Genomic DNA, 25,794 nt, shown 5'->3' on the forward strand with positions numbered 1-25,794 from the left:
ACGGGTTGTACATTTCATCACCTGGTTGGTGGCATGAAGATAAGTTATTTCTTCACCTGATTGGTGGTATGAGTGTCAAGTTGCCAAATGGTATTAGAGTACAAGTTGTACATTTCATCACCTGGTTGGTGGCATGAAGGAGAGTACGGGTTGTACATTTCATCACCTGGTTGGTGGCATGAAGATGAGTTCCTTCTTCACCTGGTTGGTGGTATGAGTGGCAAGTTGCCAAATGATATTAGAGTATAGGTTGTACATTTCATCACCTGGTTGGTGGCATGAAGGAAAGTACGGGTTGTACATTTCATCACCTGGTTGGTGGCATGAAGATGAGTTCCTTCTTCACCTGGTTGGTGGTATAAGTGGCAAGTTGCCAAATAATATTAGAGTACGGATTGTACATTTCATCACTTGGTTTCACCTGGTTGGTGGCATGAAGGAGAGTACGGGTTGTACATTTCATCACCTGGTTGATGAGAATAAGGGAAATGTGTCTAAGCACATTGTAGCAAGTGTCGAATGACACAAAATATGTTGAACCCTTTCAAAGCACAATTGGCTTATGTATGAATGTGTTGGAATGTATGATTGAACGAATATACTGTGAAGATGTTCGTTTATTTGTATAGGCTTGTTGACATATACTTAGACTTTGTTTCATGTTGGAATCATTCATGTTGAAGCTTTGAATCGAGTGTTTCATTGCTAGGAATATAAGAGGATTATGATCAATTATCTAAATCACCTCTTTATTGAATTCATGCCAAATAGTCTTTGTTAAATAGGATGCCGAACGGCTGAAGCTTAACACTTGTACAATGTGAGTTTATTTGTAATAGTACTTCAAGTGATCAGTGTTCCATGGATGGCTAAGGGTCTTGCTATCGGAGCTTCTAAGCTTGTAGGAGCCAAGGTAACTGATGCCAACAACTTCAAACGGTCCATCCCAGTTTGGACTAAGTGTTCATTCACTCAGGACTCTGTCGCAGAGTAATCTTTTCTTCAATACCTAGTCCCCCACTTTGAAAGAACGAGGTTTGACCCTTGAGTCATAGTAGTTGGAGATGCGCTGCTTGTAGGCAACATTCCTCAAGTGAGCCTGGTTTCTATGTTCCTCGACTAGATCTAAGTTGAGGGTAAGTTGTTTATCATTTTCGCTTTGCACGTAGTTCTGGACTCGGAACGTTGCTTGCTTAAGCGCAACTGGGACACTTGCCTCTATACCAAAGGCAAGTGAGAATGGGGTTTCTCTTGTTGATGTCCGATACGAAGTGTAGTATGACCAAAGAACTTGAGGTACAAATTTTGGCCAACAACCTTTAGCCTTGTCCAAACTGGTTTTCAAAGTTCACTTGATTATTTTGTTGATGGCTTCAACTTATCCATTAGACTGGGGATGAGCTGGGAGGCAAAACATAAGTTGATGTTGAACTTAGAACAGAACATCCTGAACTTATTGTTATCGAACTGTTGCCCGTTGTCAGTGACTATCGCATTGGGAATGCCCAATCTGCAAATGATGTTCTTCTATATGAAGTCTTCTATTTTTACCTCAGTAATGGTTGCCAAGGGTTCTACTTCGGCCCACTTTGTGAAGTAGTCAACTGCAACAATTGCATAGTGAACCTTGCCCTTTCCTGCAGGCATTGGGCCGATCAAATCAAGTCCCCATTGGGCGAAAGGCCAAGGGCTGATCATAGGAGTGGGCGGCTGGGGAGGGAATTGAGGAATAGTTGCGTAGCGTTGACACTTATCACATGAGCGGGATATTCTGATGGCATCTTGGTGGAGTGTTGGCCAGTAATATCCTTGGCGAAAAGCCTTGTGTGCTAGGGATCGAGATTCAGCATGATCTCCGCAGACTCCTTCATGTATTTCCCGAATGACAGTTTCCGCCTCTGCGGGCGTAAGGCATCTTAGGTATGGTAGGTTAAAACCCCGCTTGTAGAGTTGGTCATTAATGATCAAGTAACAGATAGCCTTGTATCGAATCTCATTAGCTTAGACTTTGTCATTTGGAAGGGTGCCATGAGCAAGAAATCCATAAATCGGGGTAATCCAACTATATCCTTGTTGTAAGTTGCACACTTCCGCAGCCATGGTGCTTGGTGCTGCTAACAATTCGACCTGAATTTTTCTCCCAATCTTATCTTCCACCGCTGAGGCGAGACGAGCCAAAGCATCTGTATGGCTGTTTGCCGCTCGAGGAATTTGGGTGATCTGGTAGTGGAAGTTCTTGAGCAACAATTGTGTTTGTGCCAGATATGCTGCCATAAAGCTATCCTTAGCGTCAAATTTGTTAGTGACCTGGTTAACCACCAATTGGGAGTCACTGAAGATATCAATTCGTTTAACCCCAAGGTGTTTGGCCAAACGTAAGCCTACTAGAAGGGCTTCATATTCGGCCTCATTGTTCGACGCCTTGAATTTGAAACGAAAAGCATACTTCATCGCCACTTTGTCAAGGGTCGTAAGGACTAGTCCTGCTCCACAACCCTGTTGGTTGGACGAGCCATCAACATATAGACTCCATGTTGGGGCTGTTGGTTCTATTTTCTGAGCTTCCGAGGGTAATGAAACCACTTCTTTAGGCATAGAAACAATGTCAACAGGATTTGTGAAGTCGGCGATGAAGTCTGCCACTGCTTGGCCCTTCTCAGCTGGATTTGGTTGGTAGGAGATGTCAAACTCACCCAATGCTATCTCCCATTTGATCATTCGCCCGGAAGTGTCAGGACTTTGGAGTATCTGTCGAAGAGGATGATTGGTAAGCACGATGATGGAGTGTGCTTGGAAGTAAGGGCGAAGTTTTCGAGCAGACATGACCAATGCTAAAGCCAATTTCTCAATGTTGGAGTATCGTGTCTCCGCATCTTGTAAGGCCTTACTAGCGTAGTAAACAGGCCGTTCGACATTACCATCATTTCGAATGAGAACGGAACTTACTGCTGAAGCCGATACCGACAGATAGATAATGAGAGTGTCACCAACCTCAGGTTTGGAGAGCAAATGGGCTTTACTCATGTAGTCTTTGAGGTTCTTAAATGCCTCAGCACATTCATCAGTCCATGTAATGTACTTCTTACTTCCCTTAAGTTCTTTGAAGAAATGAGCACATATGTCGGTGGCCTTAGAAATGAACTTAGTTAAGGCTGCCACCTTACCAGTAAGACTCTGGATGTCTTTTGAAGTTACCGGTTCCTTCATGTCGATGATTGCTTTGATCTTCTCAGGATTAGCCTCAATGCCCCGTTGGCTTATCATGAAGCCTAAGAATTTGCCAGAGCCTACGCCGAAGGCACATTTGTTGGGGTTCAACCTCATTCGATACCTCTTCAGAATGGTGAAAGTTTCAGATAGGTTGGTGATGTGTTGGTCAGCATGTTTGCTCTTGACTAGCATATCATCAACGTAAACTTCCATGCTCTTCCCAATCTGTTCGGCGAACATTGAATCGACCAGTCTCTGATAAGTTGCTCTTGCATTCTTTAGGCCGAAGGGCATGACTTTATAATAATATAGTCCCCTGTCAGTAGTGAAGGCTGTGTGTTCTTGATCCGGATGGTTCATGAGGATTTGGTTGTATCCTGAGTAAGCATCCATGAAGCTCAGAAGTTCACACCCTGTCGTATAGTCTATAAGTCTGTCTATGAGAGGAAGAGGAAAGCTATCATTCGGGCATCCTTTGTTTAGGTCGGTGTAATCGACACACATTCTCCACAAGACCTTTTGGAGCAGGAGACTTTCCTTGGTCGGATTCTTCTTAACAAGGACAACATTTGCTACCCACGTTGGATAATTGACTTCGCGGAGGAAACCTATGCCTTTGAGTTTTTCAACTTCTGCCTTCATTGCCTCGTACCGTTCAGCGTCATAAGATCTTCGCTTCTGTCTCACTGGCTTGGTCTTGGGGTCAATACTTAAGCGATGACAGATTATATCGAGAGAGATGCCTAACATGTCCTCATATGACCAGGAGAAGACCTCAGTGTTCTCTTGCAAAAAAGAGATCAATGCCAGCCGAATGGGTGGTGATAAGGTGGTACAAATCTTCACTATGCGATCCAGATAATCTTTTGAGATAGAGACCTTCTCCAACTCTTCAGCGGGTTGTGCTTGCTGGGTGAAAGAGTCATCTCGATGATCGTCAGGTTGACTGTTGCCACCGTGAAGATTCAAGTTGGCTTCGTCTGGGCTAGTCTTTATAACTTGGTCATGTATAGAAAGGGTTTCCTTGGGCACAGGCAGATGTTATTGCTTGACCGAAGTGTTGTAACATGATCATGCACTAAGTTGATCTCCTCTGATGTAACCATTGTCATAAGGGGTTGGAAATTTCATCAACAACATATGTATGGATACTATGGCCTTGAGATCATTGATGCCTGTGCGTTCGAAGATGACATTGTATGTCGTTGGGCAATCAACCACCAGGAAGTTAGTGGTAATGGTAGCTGTGTAAGGGCCTGTACCAATGGTGAAAGGTAAGTGTATGCTCCCCAAAGGTTGCACGATATCATCGGAGAAGCTTATCAGAGGGGAAATCGAGCGGTCGAGCAAATGTTCAGCTACATTAAGTGCCCTGAAAGCTTCAGCAAACATGATATTAACCGAAGCCCCCGTGTCTACCAGGATTCGTTGTACTTCAAAGTTGGCTATGTGAACTTCCACGATCAGTGGGTCGTTGTGAGGGTAGATGATACCTCTTTCTTCCTCAGGGTAGAAACATATTGGATCCCAGTTAGGCTTTTGATACTTACCTCCTCTGATGTCTTCCACGTGAAACACTTAGTGGCCATACCTTAAAGCTTGTTCACTATTTTTCATGGCCCTGTTGGAAGATTTAGATATGGGTGTGCCACCACTTATGGAATATATCACATTTACCTGGCGTTGGTTATAGTTACCCCTTAGAGGGTGAAAGAGGAATTGATCAATTTTTCCTTCACGTGCCAAAGCTTCAATATGATCACGAAAGGTGATACATTTCTCGCCGTCATGGCCGTTATGCTCGTGGTAGCAGCAAAACGTGCCCGTGTTCTTCGTGGGCTTGTAATCCTTGTGCCTCGGCTTTGGCTTCGGTATCAAGTGTGCTATGCTGGGGTAAATGGCCACACATATGGCGTTCAAAGGTGTGTATGCCTCATACCTCGGGGTAGGGGCTGTCCTGACACGTGATTGACCCATTGTGTTAACTGCCTGGGGTCGGGGATTATCATGGCGATATCCTTGGTTATCGCGGTAGTGTCCCTTACTCCTTTTACTAAAATGAGACTGGTGAGGATGAAAATCTTTCCTTTTGCCCTGAGATTGATATGTCTGTTGACTTGGCAAAGTATTAAGTAAGGCAGGGGGAGGCACTGTTACCGTTTGGAAGGTCGAGGTCTTCTCATTTAGTTGGATCTGGCTTCCACTCCCTACTTGCTGATAAAGAGTGGTTGTGGGGGGTTTCCCTTGATATGTCCTTGCCTCGGCGGAGGCATGGTTGTAAGCTTGTGCCATCACCTCAGAGTAAGTCTTCCAAGTGTTGGCATTAATCATGTACTTGAAGAAACAATCACGTAGGCCTGCCATGAAAGCCTTGAGGGTTGTCTTATCATCTGCCTCAGAGCAGCGAGAATACTCATGGCTGAAACGACCGGCATACTCTCGTAGTGACTCATCGGGCTTCTGACGAATAGTGTACAAGTCATCTGCAGAATGCAAGCGATCGGTCTAGAAGATGTGTTGAGAGATAAACAGTTTCCTCAGTTCCTCAAATGAGTCCACTGTCTTAGGTGGAAGACGATAATACCAGTTTAGAGCTCCGCCAGAGAGGGTGGAGGGGAAGAGAAGACATCGCTCTTCGTCGGTGTGCATCCGATATGCCATGGTGGACTCAAAGAGGTTAAGGTGTTCAATTGGGTCCTCTTTTCCAGTATAGAGTTGTAAACCAAGCTTTTGTTTTGTCTTTGCTTGAAGGGGGGTGTCGAAGATCCTCTTTATGAGAGGGCCAGGCCTGGGTTGGTTCCAGTCAGGTATTTCGGCCTGACGTTCGGCCTTCAACTTGTTTACTTCCTCAATGAGCTGTAGGACAAGGGGGTCTTGAGTGGAGTCATGTACCATTGAGATTTTCTTTCGTAAGTCTCCATCGCCTCTTGGAAGCAGGAAAGTTTGAGCAAATGCGTGTGATTTTTCCTTGGACTCGCTGTACTGACTTTTAGGGCGAGTCTGTCGAAATACCTCAGAGTCCCATGTACCTTCATGTTCCTCTGAGACCTATTGTTCCTTCCCTAGATTGGCAGCTGGCCTGGGTCGTGGAAGGGGACCCAGTCTTTCAGAAACCCTTGGGTCATTGATATTCGAGCATATGTGGAGGGGATTCTCTCAACGTTGCTTTAGGAAGTCTCGGCGATAAATGGCTTTCTATCCTTCCAACCCTTCTACAATGAGATGTCTTCCTCTACTTCTTTTGCTTCGGGTCGAAGCAGTTGGGTTGAGAGAAGTCTCATGTTGATCAATGTTTTGATGATTAGGTCGCTCCTCATCAGGGATACCCATGTCAAATGAAGGTGACCCTTTGTGTTGGGGGCACCCAGTTGATGATTGATGTCCACATGGGTAACGAGCTCGCATGTTTGAGTATGCCTAGTTTCGTGGAGTGTCTCAAAGAGCTTCTCATACTGCTCCTGGAGGACCTCATTCTTCATTGCTATCTTGTTATTTTAAGCTTCTAGTTCATCGACTTTAGCTTGAAAAGCAACCCTCTTTCCTTCCTTCTTTTGTTGCTTCGCACTAGGTGCAAGAGGGGTGTCATTCTGTGTGCTGTGGCTTCTTTTGCTTCCCATGTTGGAAAGGGATGCCTGGTCAAAAAAGAGTGTACGAATGGTGGAAACCAGCTTGACAAAGCTGAAGAGAGTGGGAATACGTGTCGTTCCCACAGACGGCGCCAAATGTTGATGCACAAAATCAGCATGGACTTTGGTACAACAGAAAATGTTAAGTTTGTGACCTTCGCTAGATTGCTCCAGTCACTAGTGTGGATAAGTATGTAAATGGATAGGGACATGGAAACAAACACAAGATGTATGTGGTTCACCCAGATTGGCTACATCCACGGAGTAGAGGAGTTCTCATTAATTGTGAAGGGTTTACACAAGTACATAGGTTCAAGCTCTCATTTAATGAGTACTAGTGAATGATTTAGTACAAATGACATTAGGAAATATTGTGAGAGAATGATCTCTATTTATAGAAGAGAGTTTCTAGTTTCATTCTGACATTGACACGTGTCGTGTTGTGATTGGCTTCTGATGTTGACACGTGTCGCGTTATGATTGGCTTCTGATGTCGACACGTGTCGCGCTGTGATTGGCCTCCTGGTTTGAGGGAAACTCTTCTGGATCCTTAACTGTATAACGTTGACCGGTGTTCAGTAGTTTCGGGATTGATCAAGTATGGTACAAACAAGTTATAATAATTTAGTACGAAACTCAGTAGAAGAACCAATAGCCACACTTGTCTTTGTTAAAAAAAGTTATCACTCAGTACTATGGTCTACTAGTATTCATTTTCACTTGAAAGTAAGAGGTCTTAGGTTCGAATCTCGTGGATGGCAAATTCGATAGCAAATTAGGCTACTCATTGTCTGGTTTTACCGAACTCCTCATCTCTTTAGTGTAAAAATATCGATATACTAAAAAAAAATAATAATAAAAAAAAAAAGAACTTTTGGGTACGTTGCCATTTCGTGTGGCACAACCATATGGACGAAGAAAGGCCAGTGTGTCATTTGAGCAGGCAGGCCCTTTTCATTGTTGGTCGAATTTATGCCCACAAATTGTCTCTCTCTCTCCTCTCTCTCTCTCTCTCTCTCTCTCTTCCGTTGTTAAACATCTGAGAACACCAATCGAAAAAGAAGAAAATAAAACATGGGAAGCTTGAGAAGAAGCTTGATCAGCCTCCACCGAGCCCTGAAATCCACCGCTTCCATCTCTCCCGCCGAAACCCATGTCAGGTATTCCCTTCTTTCATCGATTTTCTCCCTCATTTGTATTAACATTTCGTAAAGGCTGTGGCTTTATGTAGTCTGAATTTTCTCTGATTTTGTCGGGGGCGTGATTTCATTTTCCAGGTCTCAATTCGGATACGGTTTGGTTCACCGTTCTTATTCCACCAACAATGGCAGCAATCCGGACATCGACCTCTCCACCCAAGAGAGCAAGAGGCGCCTATTTAACAGGTCTTTAACTCCATCTTCTTCTTCCTCCATTTTTCTGTTTGAGATTGCTTGTGGAGGAGAGAAAAGCTTTTTCTGATAGTCAAAAGTACTTCTAACTTGTCTAGCAGAAAAAAACTTAGAATTGCTTTTGGCTCATAGAAGCCTTTCTGGAAAAGCACCTGACATATTCTTCTTCGGGAAGCACTTCAAAATGCTCAAGGAACACTTGAATATTTAATAAATGTTCAACTTGTTTATAATAAAAAAAAATAAAAAATAAAAAAAAACACTTGTTACAGAAGCTGTTTAGTGCCTGATCGACAAGTGTATTTCGCCTCTGTCAATAGCCCCAAAAAATGACAACTAGAAAGTAAAAACGAAATGGTTATCAAACAGGCGCGTAATAATTGCTTTGTTGTTTCTGAGACAAGAATTGGTTTGGGTTGTGGAACAGATTGATATACAGGAGCAAGCAGAGAGGGTTTTTGGAGTTGGATTTGGTTCTGGGTAAGTGGGTGGAGGAGCATATCCATTCATTGGATGAACAGGGAATTAAATCTCTTGTGGATGTCCTCAACCTGGTAAATTTATTTTCACTACTGTGATCATCTCAAAAGTCATACCCTTTTAAATTTTTGTGCTTTTACTTGGCTTTTGAATGCTGCTTAGTTTATAGTGTGATTAGTAGAGGAGGACTAGGCCGCATTCGAAATTTGTTCTTTGGAACTTCAGTAACAAGTTTCTAGTTTATATGTCATCCTAGACTAACTGAATATGTTGAATTTTACAAGTTTGCTTCTGTTTGTTTAGCCCTCGGCCCGCCCCTCAACCAAAAATAAAAGTATTGGATATGCATCATAAGCTTAGATTAGTTTATTCACGGTGACTCCCAGCATAAGTTAGTGCTTGATTTAACGTCTTTTGTTCATTTTAATTGTCATATTTGTGATTCGTCTGAGCAGTTGACATATAGCTCATAGGATCCAGTGCTTTGGAGAGCAGGGTGACCTGGACACAATTTGTTTTGGTCCTAGCTTCTTCAGTTATTAAATTATAAGCTTTTTTATTCACTGACATATTAGCAATAATAGTTATTCCACTTAAGAGAAAAGCGTAATGACTTTGCATTTTCGGTTGAACTGTAAACCATCAGGAGTTTTCAAGCAATTAAAATCAAATAGTTTTGTAAGAAACACAAGATGTTCTAAATCCCTGGATTGCCATCAACAGCTGAAATAACAAAGATTTAGAGTCTGTAAGTAAATACTGTGTTTCCTGTTAGCCTTGCAAATCTTAGCACCCAGAGCATGGTCAGTTCCCTATTCATGTATTTGATGTAAGATAGCCGGAGGCAAGATGTATGGTTTTTCTAGTATTGATACCATGCAAATTGCAAATTTGAATGGCAAGGGAGATGTTCGTGGCAGGAATTCCCGTGGGGGATGCTTCCTGGCCGACGTCGCACACAACTCCCCGAGAGGTCGGCGCCAGTTGATGCTTTCTGTCGAGCTTCTGCTTTACTGGCGGGCTTGTCGATCAAAGCCTGTCGGGCAAGGCTTGTCGGGCAAGGCTGAAAGAGAAGGACATAGTTAACTTTGAAATGTGCCTTTGTGGGGTCTTAGGTGTAGGCCTTGAGGCTTACAATCAAAATTAACTTTTAAGTGCTCAGGCGTGCCACTGCCATCTTCAGCGTGGCAGATATAGAACGAATGTTCGAGTTTTAATTATATATATATTCGAGAGACTATGTTAGATATTGACAGGTGCCTTTGTGGGGTCTTAGGTGTAGGCCTTGAGGCTTCCTATAAATAACTAACTTAGTACTCGAACACATAGGTTCCTTTTCTTGGTTATATGAGTCTTATAACCATCATACTTCTGATCACCTGAGCCCAAAGAGCAGAATGAATCCAAATAGGTGCTTTTGTGGGGCCTTGAATAGGCCTTGAGGCTTCCCATCAGAACTCCTTCTATACTCAATGTTCTCGCCCGAGAAATAGGATGAATCCAAATAGGTGCCTTTGTGGGGCCTTGAATAGGCCTTGAGGCTTCCTATCAGAATTCATCCCGTACTCGAACGTTTATATGGTAATCATAATATAACAGAAATAAAACTAAGTGACAGGTCGATTACTTGCGCCTCAAGTAACTTCGGACTTCTTGTTATCAAAGTTTGTCGTGGATGGGTTAAGTCCACATCAGGTTTTTTTTATGCCTTGAGGCCAATGACTTTTTAGAGTGATCAAATCTTATATGCCCGAAGGCTTAGAACTTAGATCTGGCTTGAACTGTGAAGACATTCAAATCGGATTCAAGCGCTGAGAGAGAGTCTTTTAATAGCCATATTACTAGAAATAACTCGGATACAATTTGTAGTATACAACATATTGCTAGGCTAATGAATGAAAAGACAAAAACAAAGAGGGTCGGACAAGGTTTAACCTTGTCGAGCAAGGCTGATCGTCTTGCAACTTCCTATCTTTGTGGTTTATCAGAAGATTTGAAAGCTTAGAACAGGGGTTGGGAGGTGAGTTTACAGAAAGAAATCGATACTACAGCAAGAGTTGAACAGGTAGCAGAGCTATTACAATAAGGTTTATCCTGAAAGGGATGAAGGCTTGGGCTGACTACAGCTTCGTTTTAAAGGCAAATCTGGCTTTGAGCAGAGTTTGTGCTTGTATTTGTTTGTTTGAGTGTCCTTGACTCTGACTTCTCTTTCTCCTTTTATAGACACCTTGGCTTGGCCTCCTGTAGCAACAATCTTGCCCGAATGCAGTTTGAAGGATAGTGACTCATCAGCTATTTACTTGTACTGCCACCATAAAGTACTTTTGGGCTGATTAGCTGGCTGGTCTATACCACTTGGCCCTTGGGTAGGTGAGCAAATGGTGCAAATGATCTGCACCTAGTCGGGAAAGGCCTTTTCTGCCTTCTGGACTTGGGCTGTGCTTCGGGCTTCTCCTTTTCTTTTTGGGCCAACTCCCTTCTAAGCCCAAAGTTCAAGTTTTAACCCAAACAGATGAGATTCTAATATCATTTTTTTTTTCGGCAACACATTCTGATATAATTTTTCCTCATACAGGAAAATCCAGATCTGTGGAAGTGGTTAATTGGCCAGGAGCAGCCCCCCGAGGCACTCCATACTAATCCTGTGAGAAATGATCTGAAAGTTCAAATTTCGTATGTCGCTTGATTCTTCATGGTCTCCATTTTCATTCAAATGATATGTTTTTGTAGGTTTTTACTGCAGTGCGTAACAAGATCACAAACAACCTGAAAAGCCATGCTGCTCCTGAGACACGAGCAACACCTGGCCAGCCATGGGTTAGAGGGTGGGATGATATAAAGAAAAGCCAGGGCGGCCCTATAACGGGGAACCAGTAGCTCTGCCATTACTTTTTCAAGTTAAATTTCGAACGGTATGTTGATTGGTAATGTGTTAGCGATGAAAAATGTCGATTAGAACTTGCAATGCCTCAAACACCGATTGACCTCAATAAAACCAAGAGGTATTGTTGGACGTCTTCTCTCCCTCGGTTCTTATTTTCGAATGTAACATATTTTATAGTTCATACACTTTGGCATGCTTTCCTGAATGAAAGAAAATAAGTCATGTAATCGAACGGTGCTGTTTTTATGAAACAGAGGACGAGGGATTAATCTTTTGGTTCTTTGTTCTTGTAATGGATTTAAGTTGTAGCCTTTGAGCAGTTTCAAACAAAACCAGCTTAAACACAGCAACTTGATCAACTGGTATTCTTGTAAGTGGATGTTTTGCTTTCCGTCCCAGACGATTGGTAACGAGTAAGAATGGACTGTCGATACCATAATGTCAATATCATTGTAACTAAAAAAATGTACTAGCAATGTGTGTGTGGTTTGAATTAGCTCTGGGAGTCCAATTAGCAGCTCGGCTTTGCGTCCAATTTGCCAAAGCAAAATTACCTTTATGTCCTCATACAGTTGTCATGTGTTGTTCACGGCCCCAAGATAGATGAAAGATTGGATGAAAATTTTAAAATCTAGAGCCACGAAGGAAATTGATTATTTATAAAAGTTTAGATTGGTAATTTGCTAAAATTAAAGTTAAGGGGGGCAAATTGACAAATAGGTATAACTATAAATACATGAAAAGTTTGTGGGTGGAAACGGAAATCCGTAATCTAACTCTCTAGAAACGAGAACATTGATAAGTATCGGTTCTATCGGATATAGTGGGGATAACTTTATGCAGCTGCAACCATATCCTCAATGACCTCTACAAATCCAACCATGGCCATGTCCATGTCTTTTCTCCTCCTCCTCCTCCTTGTGACGCCACTCAATCTGCCGCTGACGACGATGGTGACGGCGGTAGAGTCCGCCTCCAACGACCCGGCACCGGCGGCGTGGCCCCACCAGTTCCACTCTGTCCTCTTCATGAACAACAGCAAGGGAGCCCTGCAAGTGGTGGATCTCTGGTACGACTGGCCCAACGGCCGCAACTTCAACATAATCCAAAGCCAGCTGGGGAAGCTCACCTACGACCTCGAATGGGACAATGGCACCTCGTACATCTACACCTTGGACTCCGACAGAGAATGCAACACCATGCATTTTCCAGTTGGCATTCTCCGGCCTGATTGGCTCGACGGCGCTAATTATCTGGGTCAGCGACACGTGGACGGGTTTCTGTGCAATGTGTGGGAGAAGGTTGATTTTATTTGGTACTATGAGGATGTGCTCACCAGGAGACCTGTCCATTGGGTTTTCTATACCGGTATCAAAGTTTTTGTTGCTAATTTATGTAATTGTACTTTTGAAATCCGAATTCGCATAACACTTTCGTAGCTGTTGTCCATTGGGTTTTCTTTCTTTTTTTCCTTTATAAATGATTGATGAATTAGTGGAATAATGCAGGATATAATGCTCATGTGATGACATTCGAGGTGGGAGCTGTGCTTGAGGATGCCAAGTGGGATGCTCCTGCTCATTGTTTTGGGGAGGAAAAGACTGATTCAGCACAAAGGGGGAGGTCTCCTCCACTTCTACTTGAATCTGTGACGAGTGATTATTCTCATGGCAGGCTGATGAGAGATGAAAGGAGCATTCGAAACATGGATAGCTTTTGAGTTGCTGGAACAACTATCTAATAACATAACAAAGGTTTGCATGTGGTTCAATATTTTAGTGAATATCGTATCGGGTTTTCATTCATGCTTTCTGGGTTCATAAATTGTTCTTCATCATATGAGCAAGTTGAAGTCCCTAAGCCACTTTATCCGTGCCTTAAGAAACATTGTCCAATTTCATGTCCCAAAATATGTACTTTTGACTAGTTGGTCTAGTGACATCCCTATTGGTATGTGGGGAGGAAATTCCAACCGCATTAAGTAAATCCAATTTGTTCCATTAAATCTTAATCGGATTATCAAATTGTATACCAAATCTATCTCTTATTTATCGAATCGAATGTAGATCGAATTTGTATCAAGATCCAATTTATTGACAAGTCTACTTATATGACAAATTAGTCTAGGATAATGATACGGAGACTAAATTTGTAGAGAAAGTTTTGAAAACTAAATGATATGTCACAAATAGGAATAAACACGTTTATCAACGTTTAAGTAATAAATCAATCATAAACTTTCATGTCTCTTAGTTTTCAAAATTTTCTCTACAAATTTAGTCTACCTAGCATTACCCATTAGTCTATCCACACTATGTTTAGATTTTATGAAAGGAAAACTAATGAAAAGAGCTTGAAAACTTTGAGTTTTAATCAAAATGACAAAAATGTGTTGTAAGTGAATAATACCATGAATGACTTTTTAAAGTAAAAATATCATTTTCGTTAAAAATGAATAGTCTCCGGAGTGTCGTTAAAACTCGCTTTTATGAAATGTTGGACAACAGTGGTTGATGAATTGGGCTGTATGGGTATGGCCCAAGCCAGTACGGACCCTATTACTACATTGGCAAGTAGATGGAAGAAGTAGGACGGCACGGCGACGGCAACGTGGCAATCGTTGGTGGTAAGCTCTTGAAACAAAGCCGACGGCCGATCCTTCTCTCTCAAAATCCAGATAAACGGTCTTGATGAACCAAACCAATCCGACCCGACCCGACCCATATGATCGAACCATAATTTCAATTTCAATTTTCAACACAGAGAAGTTTAAAAATTATATAAAAAAAAGTAGGTTTATTCAGGATTTAGCAGCTGCGTGAGTTCAATCGAAATGGTACTAGTCGTAGCAGGTACTGAATTGAGATTGTAATAAAATCAAGGAAATGGTAATCGGGTCGGAGCCGGGCGGTGGGAGCTCCGATTCCGCCGGAGGATGGAGCGTAGCGCGCGGGTTGGTGGTTAAGACGCTGGTGGTGATTGGCGGAGCTCTGCTGCTGAAGCGACTCACCAAGTCCACCACCCGGTGGGACCACGCCCGCCTGGTTACCCGTTCTCTTTCCGGCGAGAAGTTCTCCAAAGACCAAGCGGCCAGAGATCCTGACCACTACTTCAACATTAGGTCGGTCCCCAAAAAACCCAATTGGGCCCCAATTCCTCCTTCCTTTCTTGTTCAATTCAATTGGGTTTTTTTTTTTGTTTCAAGGATTTTGCAGTTGAATTTTACATGATTTCGGGATTTTCTTGCAGAATGGTAACTTGCCCAGCAGCTGAAATGGTGGATGGTTCTAAGGTTTTGTACTTTGAACAAGTAAGTATATTTATTTGCCAAATCCAGCAACTTTTTTGCTGTAAAGTTTGGTTTTTTGTGTTAATTATAAGCTTGAATTTGTGGGGTTTTGGTTAGGCTTTTTGGAGGACTCCTCAGAAGCCGTTTCGACAAGTATGTTGTTGCCTTCAAACGTCAATTCTTGGCAAACTTACGTGCCCATTATTTTGTTATTTTGATTAAATGTTAATGCTACACCTGGTTGCAGAGATTTTATATGGTGAAGCCTTGCCCGAAAGAGTTGAAATGTGATGTTGAGGTGGGTGTATAATCCGTTTCGCGGTTTAATTCTAAGAGCATGTTGTTAATGTTATTGTAATCTGTATGTAAACTTATCTTTTTTTCATTGAAAGGCAAAATTACCACCCCTCCCAGCCCTTGGGGGAGTATTCGTTAAGTAAATGTTCACTAGGTCTCTTTTACTTTATGCACTGGCATGACATGAGAATAGACTGTGAGAGATGTAAATCGCGATTCTTTGAGGTTCTGATATGTTTAATTTTTGTTAATAAGCAGCTAAGCTCATACGCAATCAGAGACGTGGAGGAGTACAAGAATTTCTGTGATCGCTCAAAGGATCAGCGACCGCTTCCTGAAGAAGTTATTGGGGTTAGTCTATTCGCATCGAAATCTCAATCTTAGCTTGTCAATGCATGCTTTTAGATTCTCTGGTATCAAAGCCACATCATTTGGTAACTTCAACTGATATAACTTCTTTAGCATTGAACCTTTTAGAGGATAAATCTTATTTAAAAATGAAATCTAAGATCGTCTTAGTGATAACTTGGGAATTTCACAGGCCTGAATTCTTTTTAAATGCCTTATTTTCCAAACATTCATTACCAGGGACCGTTGATGTTATAACCTTGCCTGTGAGGCTTCAGGCCCAAGCTTGTGAGTAAGCACTTAAAAAATGCTCTGGAGTTGCTACTTCATCCGGGAATTAGATTGATATTTAACCATTTGAAAACTTCTATAGATATGCTTTCAAAGTTTTTATTCATACTTATCTGTGTCTGCAGGACATTGCAGAGCATTTGACAACAATACATCTGAAACGTTGTGAGCGTGGGAAACGCTGCTTATATGAAGGTTCAACTCCGCCTGACAGCTTTCCAAATTCATGGGTAATTCTTTTGATCTTGATCCTTTTTTCCTTTTGTTAAGACCTTGTTCTGGGGCCATGGATAACAGTTGGTTGCTTGATAGTTGAAACTGCAATGAATCAAATGACTGTTACTCAATGGTATATCGTTTTTCCCTGTTTGTTGCAGAATGGAGCAGCGTACTGTACATCGGAACTTGCAATTCATAAAAATAATGAGATACATGCCTGGGATCGGGGATTTGATGCTGATGGAAATCAGGTCGGTTTCCCTTCTCTTAGTCAGACACTCTTTAATTCCCTTACTGGATGCTGTAATGTGGTAGTGCTCACAGGAATAATTAAAAGTGCTTTGTATTGTTACAGGTTTGGGGTCCTAAGGAAGGTCCGTACGAATTCAAGCCTGTGCCGGCCTCTAGTACCAATGACATGTTTTCTTCTTTAAATTTTCCTATCCAGCAGTCTATGGAGAAAAGAATAGAGGGTTCATTTGTCTTGCAAGAATAATCGTTTATTACCTAAACGGCTATAACCATCCATGTAAATGTTCATATTTTTTGTAACTCCGCTCTCTTAATTGGTATTTCACATCAGTTACCATCTCTCACTTCTTGTGTTTCCGAGTACCTTCCTATATGTTACAAGCAAAATTTGTTCATCTGCCACTCTGCCGGTGTATGGAAACCCGGCCTAGTTCACGCATACTTCACTTTATTTTCTGGAAAGAGGATGGACTTACCTACACCCCCCGGGATGGGATGCCATTGTGGTGTCCCGGACTATCGTGCATTGAATTGCAGGTGTGATGAAAGTAAATTAAACAGAAAGATTCAGAAAAAAGCTCCCTGATACGAGCATTCGACGAATGTTCAATAATTCGAGGTTACAGTAACACTTTCTATCCCTGAAAGCCGACATTGATGTAGAAGTACAATCCAACAAGCGCCACAGCTCCGACGGCGACAGCAATAGGCAGCGCCTTCCCGATTGTTTCTTCTCTCTGCAACTGCGCTTTTCGCTGCTTTCGGACGTCTTTGCTGTTGGCGTCCTTGGTCACCGGAGGCTGGTATGGCCTAAACCTCCGTTTCGGAGCACCACAAACTGCAAACCACAGATTACTTGCACGAGTTAAATTAAAAACCAGGTGAAGTGCCGATTTAGTCTCTGAATTATTGCCTTGGTGAAAATTAGATCCTAAATTTATTTTTCAGTAAAATAAGTTCTTAAATTCATAAAAAAATGTTAATTTCATCTCTACTATTATATTCAAAGCTATTTTATCCAATTTTTCTTGAACTTAAGTTACTTGACATACTTTAGAATGTAATATCGTCATTTTCTCATCTATAAGCCATTCACATTTCATATAGGTTGCGAATCTAACATCTAATTTATCCTTCAAAGTTAACTTACACTATTTCTTATGTAAAACTACCAATTTACCTTCCAAATTTAACTCTATACACTATTTCTTTATGGAAAACCATCAATCTACCCTCTAATGTGTATCATATACAAGTAACGTGATTTAAATTGATGAAAAATTGAATATAGTAGCTTCGAATATAATATTATGGATGTAATTGGCAGATTTTTGTAATTCAAGGATTAATTTTCCTGAAAAAATAGTTTAGAGACCAAATTTTTAGTGAAGTAATAATTTAAGGATTAAATTGGCAATTCACCCTAAAAACTACACCACATTTGTACTGCATCTAGAAAAAAAAAAAAGCTTTGTAATTTGAGAGTGAAATGCATGTCATGTGTAAAAAAATGAAGCGAGTAATTTTCACCAGGGCAGAAATACTTGTCAGGTAACTTCTCAAAGGGAGTTCTGTCGTTGTATATATACCTGCAGCAGCATCACCATGGCCATCAAGATTAAAGAAGAACAAAGAAAAACCCAAATTCGAATCCCGCTCCCGTAGATTAGAATAGTTAGAATATCGCCTTGTTAGAAATAAAAGGTGTAATATGTGGTACCCGCAATCGCGACAAATATATGCTCCTTTGGAGGCAACGCGCATGGAAAACTTGGGTGCGGCGGAAGAAGCAAGAGGCCTTTGCTTGGGAGAAAGCAATAAGAGGTCGTGTGACGAAGAGAAGAAGGATGATTTTAGCGCGAAACGATCGGGCGGTTGTCGGAGGCCGGCATTGCCCTTCAGAGCTGCCAACGGAGACGGTGGCGCTAGGTGGCTTCTTGTGGTGGGTGCCTGCAGTTGCAGGGCCATGGTGTCGGATGGTAGGGAAGTGAGTGAAAAAGTAGAGTTGGAGTGACGGGAAGATATGAAGAGGATAAGAGAGTGTGGTGGGAACAAAAAAGGTGAAGTGGAATTGTGCGAGTCTCATTGGGTGTCGCGTGGCCTTCGAAATCGCCACACACCAATCACTCACACCCACCCATTCACACCCACGACCCTCTCGACACTTCTATTTTATTTTTTCTTAGGTCCATGATCTAACATATCCATAATATCCCGATATTTCTATCTAAATTTTTGTGTTTTTGAACTACCGATATTTTTGATATCATTGATATTTTAGACCTTACTAAGTCACTCATGTATCTTACCATGCAATGTATAAAGTGTAAAATATTGTACTAATTCATTATATATAAATGATTATGGTGTGTTTAAACTTCTTTCATTAATTACTACATATTTTCTACACTTACAATGTTTGCCAGCTCGCTATATAATCAACTTAAATCAGTTATATCTATCATGCAATGCATTTCCTTCCAATTTTTTGTGATAAACTAATAGATAATTGACTAAATAAACATCCTGCAAAGTTTCAATAAAAATTTCCAAGTTTTTCTTACAATTTATGTGGTTTTTATTCAATTTTTATCGATATCGATAATATCTCAATATTTCCATCAAAATTTCTATGTTTTTGGACTACCGATATTTCTGATATCATCGATATTTTATACCTTGGGTCCGTATGATTATTGTCAGTTTATAATAGTATCGGATTCACTATTTACGAGATTCGAATCTAATATCTCGTGGATAGCGAATTCGATACCAAATTAGATTGCTTATTATGTGATTTAGCTGAAATCCGTGTTTTTATTATAAATATTTTGAAAAATTTACTAAAATTTTGAAAATATTTCTTAGAACGCACTCGGTGCCTTTTGAAAAAGTAATTGGAAATACTTTGTAAAAAAATATTAGAAAGTGTTTCTTGATTCAACAGGCATGTCGAAATTTTTTCTGCAAAATATAGTCACTCTTTTGGTTGTAAGAAGATATTTTTAGCCGTTCCGAAACGAATCTTAATCGAGTGCTTTTATTAGCAAGTAGTTTTTTATTACAGTGGTGGAAAGAAGTTAAATCTTTACATGACGGTGTGGATTTGAATCTCGTCGGTGGCTAATATAACAAAACGTATTTTTTGACAAAAAAATAAATAATAATAAAGTGTTTTTATTATAAATGTATTAGAAATTTACTAAACTACCCTCAATTTAACAGAGATTTTTACATAATGACCAAAATTGTTGACGGTGGACAATCTCAGAAACCATTTATATTGATTTAAAATTGTAAGAACTAAAGTGAGGAATTATACTAATCTCATGGACCATTTTGACTAAAAAGCATTCTTTTGGTTGTTAAGGCCTTTCCAAAACTAAAAAGCATTCTTTTGGTTTTTACACTCTAAATTGTGAGAACTAAAGTGAGGAATTATGCTAATCTCATGGACCATTTTAACTAAAAAGCGTTCTTTTGATTTTTCTGATTTATGACTTCTTGTATTCTAGCCATTTTCAAAGAGAAGGTAATCACCCAATGTGTGTGGGATAGAGAGGGGGAAGCTAGCCAAATGTGGGATTCCATGGCTAGTTGTATCCGAAAAGTAGCAAAAGAGGTATTAGGAGAGTCCAAGGGCTTTGCCCCACACCAAAAGGAATCTTGGTGGTGGAATGAGGAGGTACAAACAAAGGTGAAGGCTAAGAAGGAATATTGTAAAGCCTTATACAAGGAGAGGACCGATGTAAATGGTGAAAGGTATAGAAAAGCGAAGCAAGAGGCGAAGAAAGCTGTCAGATAAGCTAAGTTAGCGGCTTACGACGATATGTATAAACGACTAGATACCAAAGAAGGAGAGTTGGATATCTATAAACTATCTAGAGCAAGGGAAAAGAAGACAAGGGACCTAAACCAAGTGAGGTGCATCAAGGATGAGGATGGAAAGGTTCTTGCTACAGAGAACGCGGTTAAAGACAGATGGAGAGGTTATTTTCATAATCTTTTCAATGAAGGACATGAAATGAGTGCTTCTTTAGGGGAGTTGAGTAACTCAGAAGAGTGTAGAAACTACTCTTTTTATCGTCGAATCCGGAAGGAAGAAGTGGTTGTAGCTTTGAAGAAGATGAAGCATAAAAAAGCAATAGGCCCAGACGATATACCAATCGAAGTGTGGAAACTTTTGGGAGAGACAGGTATAACATGGCTCACTGACCTTTTCAATAGGATTTTGAAAACGAAGAAGATGCCAAATGAGTGGCGAACGAGCACTTTGGTGCCTATCTACAAGAATAAGGGCGACGTACAAAATTGCATGAACTATAGGGGTATTAAGCTAATGAGTCATACAATGAAGCTCTGGGAGAGAGTCATTGAGCATAGATTGAGGCAAGAGACACGGGTTTCGGACAACCAATTCGGGTTCATGCCAGGGCGCTCAACCATGGAGGCAATCTATCTCTTACGAAGATTGATGGAAAGATATAGAGATGGGAAAAAGGATTTACACATGGTCTTCATAGATTTGGAAAAAGCGTATGATAGGGTCCCAAGAGACATTCTTTGGAGGATTTTAGAGAAGAAAGGAGTACGAGTAGCATATATCCAAGCTATAAAGGATATGTATGAAGGAGCAAAGACTGCCGTAAGAACTCATGAAGGACAAACCGAAAGCTTTCCCATAACTGTAGGATTACATCAAGGCTCATCCTTAAGTCCTTACCTTTTTGCGTTGGTAATGGATGAGTTAACAGGACATATTCAAGATGATATTCCTTGGTGTATGCTTTTCGCAGACGATATAGTGTTGATAGATGAAACTCAGGAAGGGGTAAATGCAAAGCTTAACCTTTGGAGAGAAGTGTTGGAATCTAAAGGTCTTCGCCTAAGCCGATCAAAGACAGAATATATGGAGTGCAAGTTCAGTGCAAATGGAGGCCAAAACGAGTTAGGGGTGAGGATCGGAGATCAAGAAATACCAAAGAGCGACCGTTTTCGTTACCTAGGATCTATCTTGCAAAAGAACGGAGAATTAGATGGAGATCTCAACCATAGAATACAAGCTGGATGGATGAAGTGGAAGAGTGCATCCGGCGTGTTATGTGACCGCCGTATGCCACTGAAGCTCAAGGGAAAATTTTATAGGACGGCAATAAGACCGGCGATGCTGTATGGCACAGAATGTTGGGCGGTGAAACATCAACACGTACACAAAATGGGTGTAGCGGAGATGAGGATGCTTCGTTGGATGTGTGGGCACACGAGAAAGGATAAGATTAGGAATGAGGATATCCGGGGTAAAGTAGGAGTAGCCGAAATTGAAGGAAAGATGAGAGAAAATCGGTTACGGTGGTTTGGACATGTGCAAAGAAGGCCTACTGACGCTCCGATTAGAAGATGCGACTATGGGACAGAGGTTCAGGGCCGAAGGGGTAGAGGAAGACCTAGGAAAACTTTGGAAGAGACTCTAAGAAAAGACTTAGAGTACTTGGATCTAACGAAGGACATGACACAGGATCGAGCACAATGGCGTTCTAAGATTCATATAGCCGATCCCATTCAGTGACTTGGATTTTCCAAGTCTCCAACCGAGAAGTTTTCCTCACTCGGAAAATTAAGGGAACACAACCCCAACCTACATGCTCCACTCAGAAAGCTTCAACATACAAGCTTCAACATACAAGCTTCAACAAAAGAAAATTCAAAGAACTTAGCGAAGAAGGCTTTGGTGTTTTTAACACAGTACGTTGAAATGAAGGAAAGCTTATTTATTGATATCCCCAATAAGCTACAAATATGTACATATACATGAGTCAAAATAAACACACAAGAGGGAGCCTTCATAAAGGTTGCTTAGGAGAAGTCTCAGCAGTCGGTAGAGCCCCAGAAAGAGAAGGCACCGGAGGGGGATCATTTGGAGCCTCAGTACTGGACAGAACCCTAGAAGGAGGAGGCATCAGAGGTTGATCATTTGGAGCTTCATTACGCGGTACAGCCCCAGAAGACGAAGGCAATAAATGCCTTTGGAACAAACCCACAAATCTCTGATGATCAAGTAAAACCTGACCATCAGTTTCCTTCATCTGGTCAAGCTTCCTCTTCATGTTTGTAGCATAGTCATGTGCGAGCCGGTGCAACTGTTTATTCTCATGCTTGAGCCCTCTAATCTCCTGTTTAAGACTCATCACTTCAGCCGCCAATGATTCAACTTGGCGGGTTCGAGCAAATAGGCGTTGGGCCATATTAGACACAGAACCTGCATACTGAACACTGAGAGCCAGCGAATCCTTAACAGCTAACTCATCAGACCGTTTGGAAAGTAGTCTGTTATCTTTGGGAGTGAGAAGGTTCCTGGACACCACCGCAGCGGTCATATCATTCTTCATCACGGAATCCCCAACGGTAAGAGGACCAGTAGGGGAGACGAAGGATGGGCGCCATATGTTGTCTGGAGAAGGCGGGGCTGCCTCTTCAACAAGGTTCAAGTCAAAACGACGGTCGGAGGGGCCAGACATTTTCAAAGTTGTTGAAGAGAGAAGAGGTCGGACAAATCAAGATCTTAGAAGTGCAAGAATGAAGCTTCTACTGGTGGAGATTCAAGTGTGCTTTGGAACTTAATGCCAGCCCCTATAAAAATCTGCACTCGACGGAGCTTCAGAAATCGAAGAGGCGCCTGCTCAGAAATCGAAGAGGCGTTTGCTTTCTCAAAAGCTGGGCTGCTTAGAGATCACGAGGGTTGATCTCAGAAATCGAAGAGGCGTTTGCTTTCTCAAAAGTTGGGCTGCTCAAAGACCACGAAGGCCGATCTCAGAAATCGAAGAGGCGCTCGCTTTCTCAAAAGCTGGGCTACCCAGAGACCACGAGGGCCGATCTCAGAAATCGAAGAGGCACCTACTTTTCCAGCCTTGTCAGCACCTGTCACACGCACACTCAGCTTTGCGGAAATTATGGGCATTCTGTCGAAGTTTGCAGCTCCCACTACATCGCTCTGACCAAGAAGGGTAAAAGAATAGCAAAGAAACAGCACTAACAAAGTTTAGACCCATAAATTTTGAAGGTCTAGCTACCATATTATTACCCACAAGGGTAAAGGAACAGTACCACTGCTGGATAATTGGAAAGTCCCTGTGTGTCAACCTCTGTGCTTCGTGGCAAGGTAGACTAGCAAACATGCCCAACCTTTACTCACATTCGAGAAAACACTCCCAATAAGATTGCTTGCTCCAAAATCGAAGAGGCACCGTCCTCCGAATCTCGAGAGCCAGACTCCCAACATGACTACTTTCTTAAAAATCGAAGAGAGGGTAAAGGAACAGTACCATTGCTGGATAATTGGAAAGTCCCTGTGTGTCAACCTCTGTGCTTCATGGCAAGGTAGACTAGCAAACATGCCCAACCTTTACTCACATTCGAGAAAACACTCCCAACAAGATTGCTTGCTCCAAAATCGAAGAGGCACCGCCCTCCGAATCTCGAGAGCCAGACTCCCAACATGATTACTTTCTCAAAAATCGAAGAGACTGCTCCCCGAATCTTCGAGAGCCAGACCCCCAGCATGATTGCTTTCTCAAAAATCGATGAGGCATCGTTCTCCGAATCAATCGAAGAGGCGCTCGCTTTCTCAAAAGCTGGGCTGCTCAGAGACCACGAGGGCCGATCTCAGAAATCGAAGAGGCACCTACTTTTCTAGCCTTGTCAGCACCTGTCACACGCACACTCAGCTTTGCAGAAATTATGGGCATTCTGTCGAAGACTTCTGGTGAAGTAGAAAGCACATGAATCTTACTGTTCAATCACCCACTTCCCACACGCAACAATAGCTCATGGGTACCACAGATAACTTTGCCAAAGTTCTCTGCCAAAGTTGAGCACGTGAAGCTTGCAGCTCCCACTACATCGCTCTGACCAAGAAAGGTAAAAGAATAGCAAAGAAACAGCACTAACAAAGTTTAGACACATAAATTTTGAAGGTCTAGCTACCATATTATTACCCACAAGGGTAAAGGAACAGTATCACTGCTGGATAATTGGAAAGTCCTTGTGTGTCAACCTCTGTGCTTCGTGGCAAGGTAGACTAGCAAACATGCCCAACCTTTACTCACATTCGAGAAAACACTCCCAACAAGATTGCTTGCTCCAAAATCGAAGAGGCACCGTCCTCCGAATCTCGAGAGCCAGACTCCCAACATGACTACTTTCTCAAAATTGAAGAGAGGGTAAAGGAACAGTACCATTGCTGGATAATTGGAAAGTCCCTGTGTGTCAACCTTTGTGCTTCGTGGCAAGGTAGACTAGCAAACATGCCCAACCTTTACTCACATTCGAGACAACACTCCCAACAAGATTGCTTGCTCCAAAATCGAAGAGGCACCGCCCTCCGAATCTCGAGAGTCAGACTCCCAACATGATTACTTCCTCAAAAATCGAAGAGACACTGCTCTCCGAATCTCGAGAGCCAGACCCCCATCATGATTGCTTTCTCAAAAATCGAAGAGGCATCGTTCTCCGAATCTCGAGAGCCAGATACCACAGACCACTTTTTTCAAAGTGCTCTGACAGAGTTAAAACATGTGAAACTGGCAGCTCCCACTACCGTGCTATGACCAAGCAGGGTAAAGGAATAGCATTACTACTTGTTGTTAGGGAGACTCCTATATATGTCGACCTCCATCCCCAACGGACAGGCAGACCTGCAAAAATGCTCAACCCTTCATCATATCTGAGAGGGCACTCCCAACGAAGCCTTTCGAAATATTCAGCTTTCTTTCCCCCCGATAATACCTCTGCAAACAAGCTATACTAGAGCAAGAATATCTCATATCATCAGGGTTAAAAGCAAGAGTATCCCATATCATGCTTTTTCCCTGTCTTTTCCTTTGGCCTTGTTTTTACCTGCAAGACAAGGAGAAAGAGAGCAATCAGTCAGCACTTGGAATCAAGCTTCCAGCCAGGAACTGACTGCCTGGAACCCCTTACCTGATTACTTACCTGGCATTGCTCTCGAGTACTCATCTTCAACATCTTATGTTTCCAGGAAAGATTCCGCATCTGCTTGAGGAACAGATAGGGCAAATGCGAAGGATACAAGGAAGCATGTGGAGACAAGCGTAACAGCACACGTGCCGATACATCCATTACTCTGTCAAAAGCAAAAGTATCCCATATCAGCAGGGTGGAACGTACTCTAGATTTGATGGACTTGTTTTGACCCTCAAATTCTCCAGTCGGCCTTATACTCTGGAGGAAACCAGAAAACCCTTCAGCTCAGTTCAAGAATAAGCCTGTGGAAAGTTACTTCTTCAAAAGCAAAAGTATCTCATATCATCTCTTCTCATTTTTCTTCTCTTTATCCTTCATGCTGCTGCAAGATGGGGAGAAGGTGAACAATCAGTCGGAGCTCTGATTGCTTACCTTGTCTGTCACCTCTTTCAGCAGACCCCCTAGCTCGGCGACTTGGGGGACTCCTACTACATGGTTTGTATCGCGCTTGACCAAGCCTGAAACTAC

At 42.0% G+C, this 25,794-nt stretch overlaps 4 protein-coding genes across 5 annotated transcripts; 3 read left to right on the plus strand and 1 right to left on the minus strand.

Moving 5' to 3' along the window:
- Positions 1-7,821: 7,821 nt before the first annotated feature.
- On the plus strand, positions 7,822-11,950 carry LOC126626590 (succinate dehydrogenase assembly factor 2, mitochondrial-like). The gene is made up of 5 exons (XM_050295960.1): positions 7,822-7,996; positions 8,114-8,221; positions 8,655-8,781; positions 11,283-11,351; positions 11,438-11,950. The coding sequence occupies exons 1-5, from the start codon at positions 7,911-7,913 to the stop codon at positions 11,582-11,584; spliced, it is 537 nt and encodes a 178-aa protein (XP_050151917.1). The 5' UTR covers positions 7,822-7,910; the 3' UTR covers positions 11,585-11,950.
- Positions 11,951-12,330: 380 nt separating this feature from the next.
- Positions 12,331-13,673, plus strand: LOC126626588 (uncharacterized protein At4g14100-like). Its single transcript, XM_050295959.1, has 2 exons — positions 12,331-12,959; positions 13,100-13,673. The coding sequence occupies exons 1-2, from the start codon at positions 12,452-12,454 to the stop codon at positions 13,309-13,311; spliced, it is 720 nt and encodes a 239-aa protein (XP_050151916.1). The 5' UTR covers positions 12,331-12,451; the 3' UTR covers positions 13,312-13,673.
- A 129-nt stretch (positions 13,674-13,802) lies between these two features.
- LOC126626587 (chromophore lyase CRL, chloroplastic-like) lies at positions 13,803-16,631 on the plus strand. Of its 2 annotated transcripts, none has more exons than XM_050295957.1 (8): positions 13,803-14,712; positions 14,841-14,901; positions 14,998-15,033; positions 15,128-15,178; positions 15,433-15,528; positions 15,942-16,046; positions 16,194-16,286; positions 16,391-16,631. In XM_050295957.1, exons 1-8 carry the CDS (start codon positions 14,477-14,479, stop codon positions 16,529-16,531), a joined length of 819 nt encoding a protein of 272 aa, XP_050151914.1. In that variant the 5' UTR covers positions 13,803-14,476; the 3' UTR covers positions 16,532-16,631. The 2 variants fall into 2 exon arrangements, with proteins under 2 accessions (XP_050151914.1, XP_050151915.1); XM_050295958.1 differs by having other exon boundaries at positions 15,436-15,528.
- Positions 16,632-16,853: 222 nt separating this feature from the next.
- LOC126626591 (uncharacterized) lies at positions 16,854-18,390 on the minus strand. Its single transcript, XM_050295961.1, has 3 exons — positions 18,008-18,390; positions 17,818-17,876; positions 16,854-17,125 (listed from the first exon to the last, which is right to left on the minus strand). Exons 1-3 carry the CDS (start codon positions 18,253-18,255, stop codon positions 16,923-16,925), a joined length of 510 nt encoding a protein of 169 aa, XP_050151918.1. The 5' UTR covers positions 18,256-18,390; the 3' UTR covers positions 16,854-16,922.
- Between the last annotated feature and the right edge of the window lie 7,404 nt (positions 18,391-25,794).

This window comes from Malus sylvestris, chromosome 6, assembly GCF_916048215.2.
Source record: "Malus sylvestris chromosome 6, drMalSylv7.2, whole genome shotgun sequence".
Classification (NCBI taxonomy): domain Eukaryota; kingdom Viridiplantae; phylum Streptophyta; class Magnoliopsida; order Rosales; family Rosaceae; genus Malus; species Malus sylvestris.

Coding starts and splice junctions, on each gene's coding strand:
- LOC126626590 (XM_050295960.1), top strand. CDS start 7,911: ATGGGAAGCTTGAGAAGAAGCTTGATCAGCCTCCACCGAGCCCTGAAA. Junction 8,222..8,654: donor AAGAGGCGCCTATTTAACAG/GTCTTTAACTCC, acceptor GTTGTGGAACAG/ATTGATATACAGGAGCAAGC. Junction 11,352..11,437: donor AGGCACTCCATACTAATCCT/GTGAGAAATGAT, acceptor ATGTTTTTGTAG/GTTTTTACTGCAGTGCGTAA.
- LOC126626591 (XM_050295961.1), bottom strand. CDS start 18,255: ATGGCCCTGCAACTGCAGGCACCCACCACAAGAAGCCACCTAGCGCCA. Junction 17,877..18,007: donor TATATTTGTCGCGATTGCGG/GTACCACATATT, acceptor ATGCTGCTGCAG/GTATATATACAACGACAGAA. Junction 17,126..17,817: donor TGACAAGTATTTCTGCCCTG/GTGAAAATTACT, acceptor TGTGGTTTGCAG/TTTGTGGTGCTCCGAAACGG.
- LOC126626587 (XM_050295957.1), top strand. CDS start 14,477: ATGGTAATCGGGTCGGAGCCGGGCGGTGGGAGCTCCGATTCCGCCGGA. Junction 15,034..15,127: donor CTCAGAAGCCGTTTCGACAA/GTATGTTGTTGC, acceptor ACCTGGTTGCAG/AGATTTTATATGGTGAAGCC. Junction 16,047..16,193: donor ACAGCTTTCCAAATTCATGG/GTAATTCTTTTG, acceptor TGTTTGTTGCAG/AATGGAGCAGCGTACTGTAC.
- LOC126626588 (XM_050295959.1), top strand. CDS start 12,452: ATGACCTCTACAAATCCAACCATGGCCATGTCCATGTCTTTTCTCCTC. Junction 12,960..13,099: donor CCATTGGGTTTTCTATACCG/GTATCAAAGTTT, acceptor GGAATAATGCAG/GATATAATGCTCATGTGATG.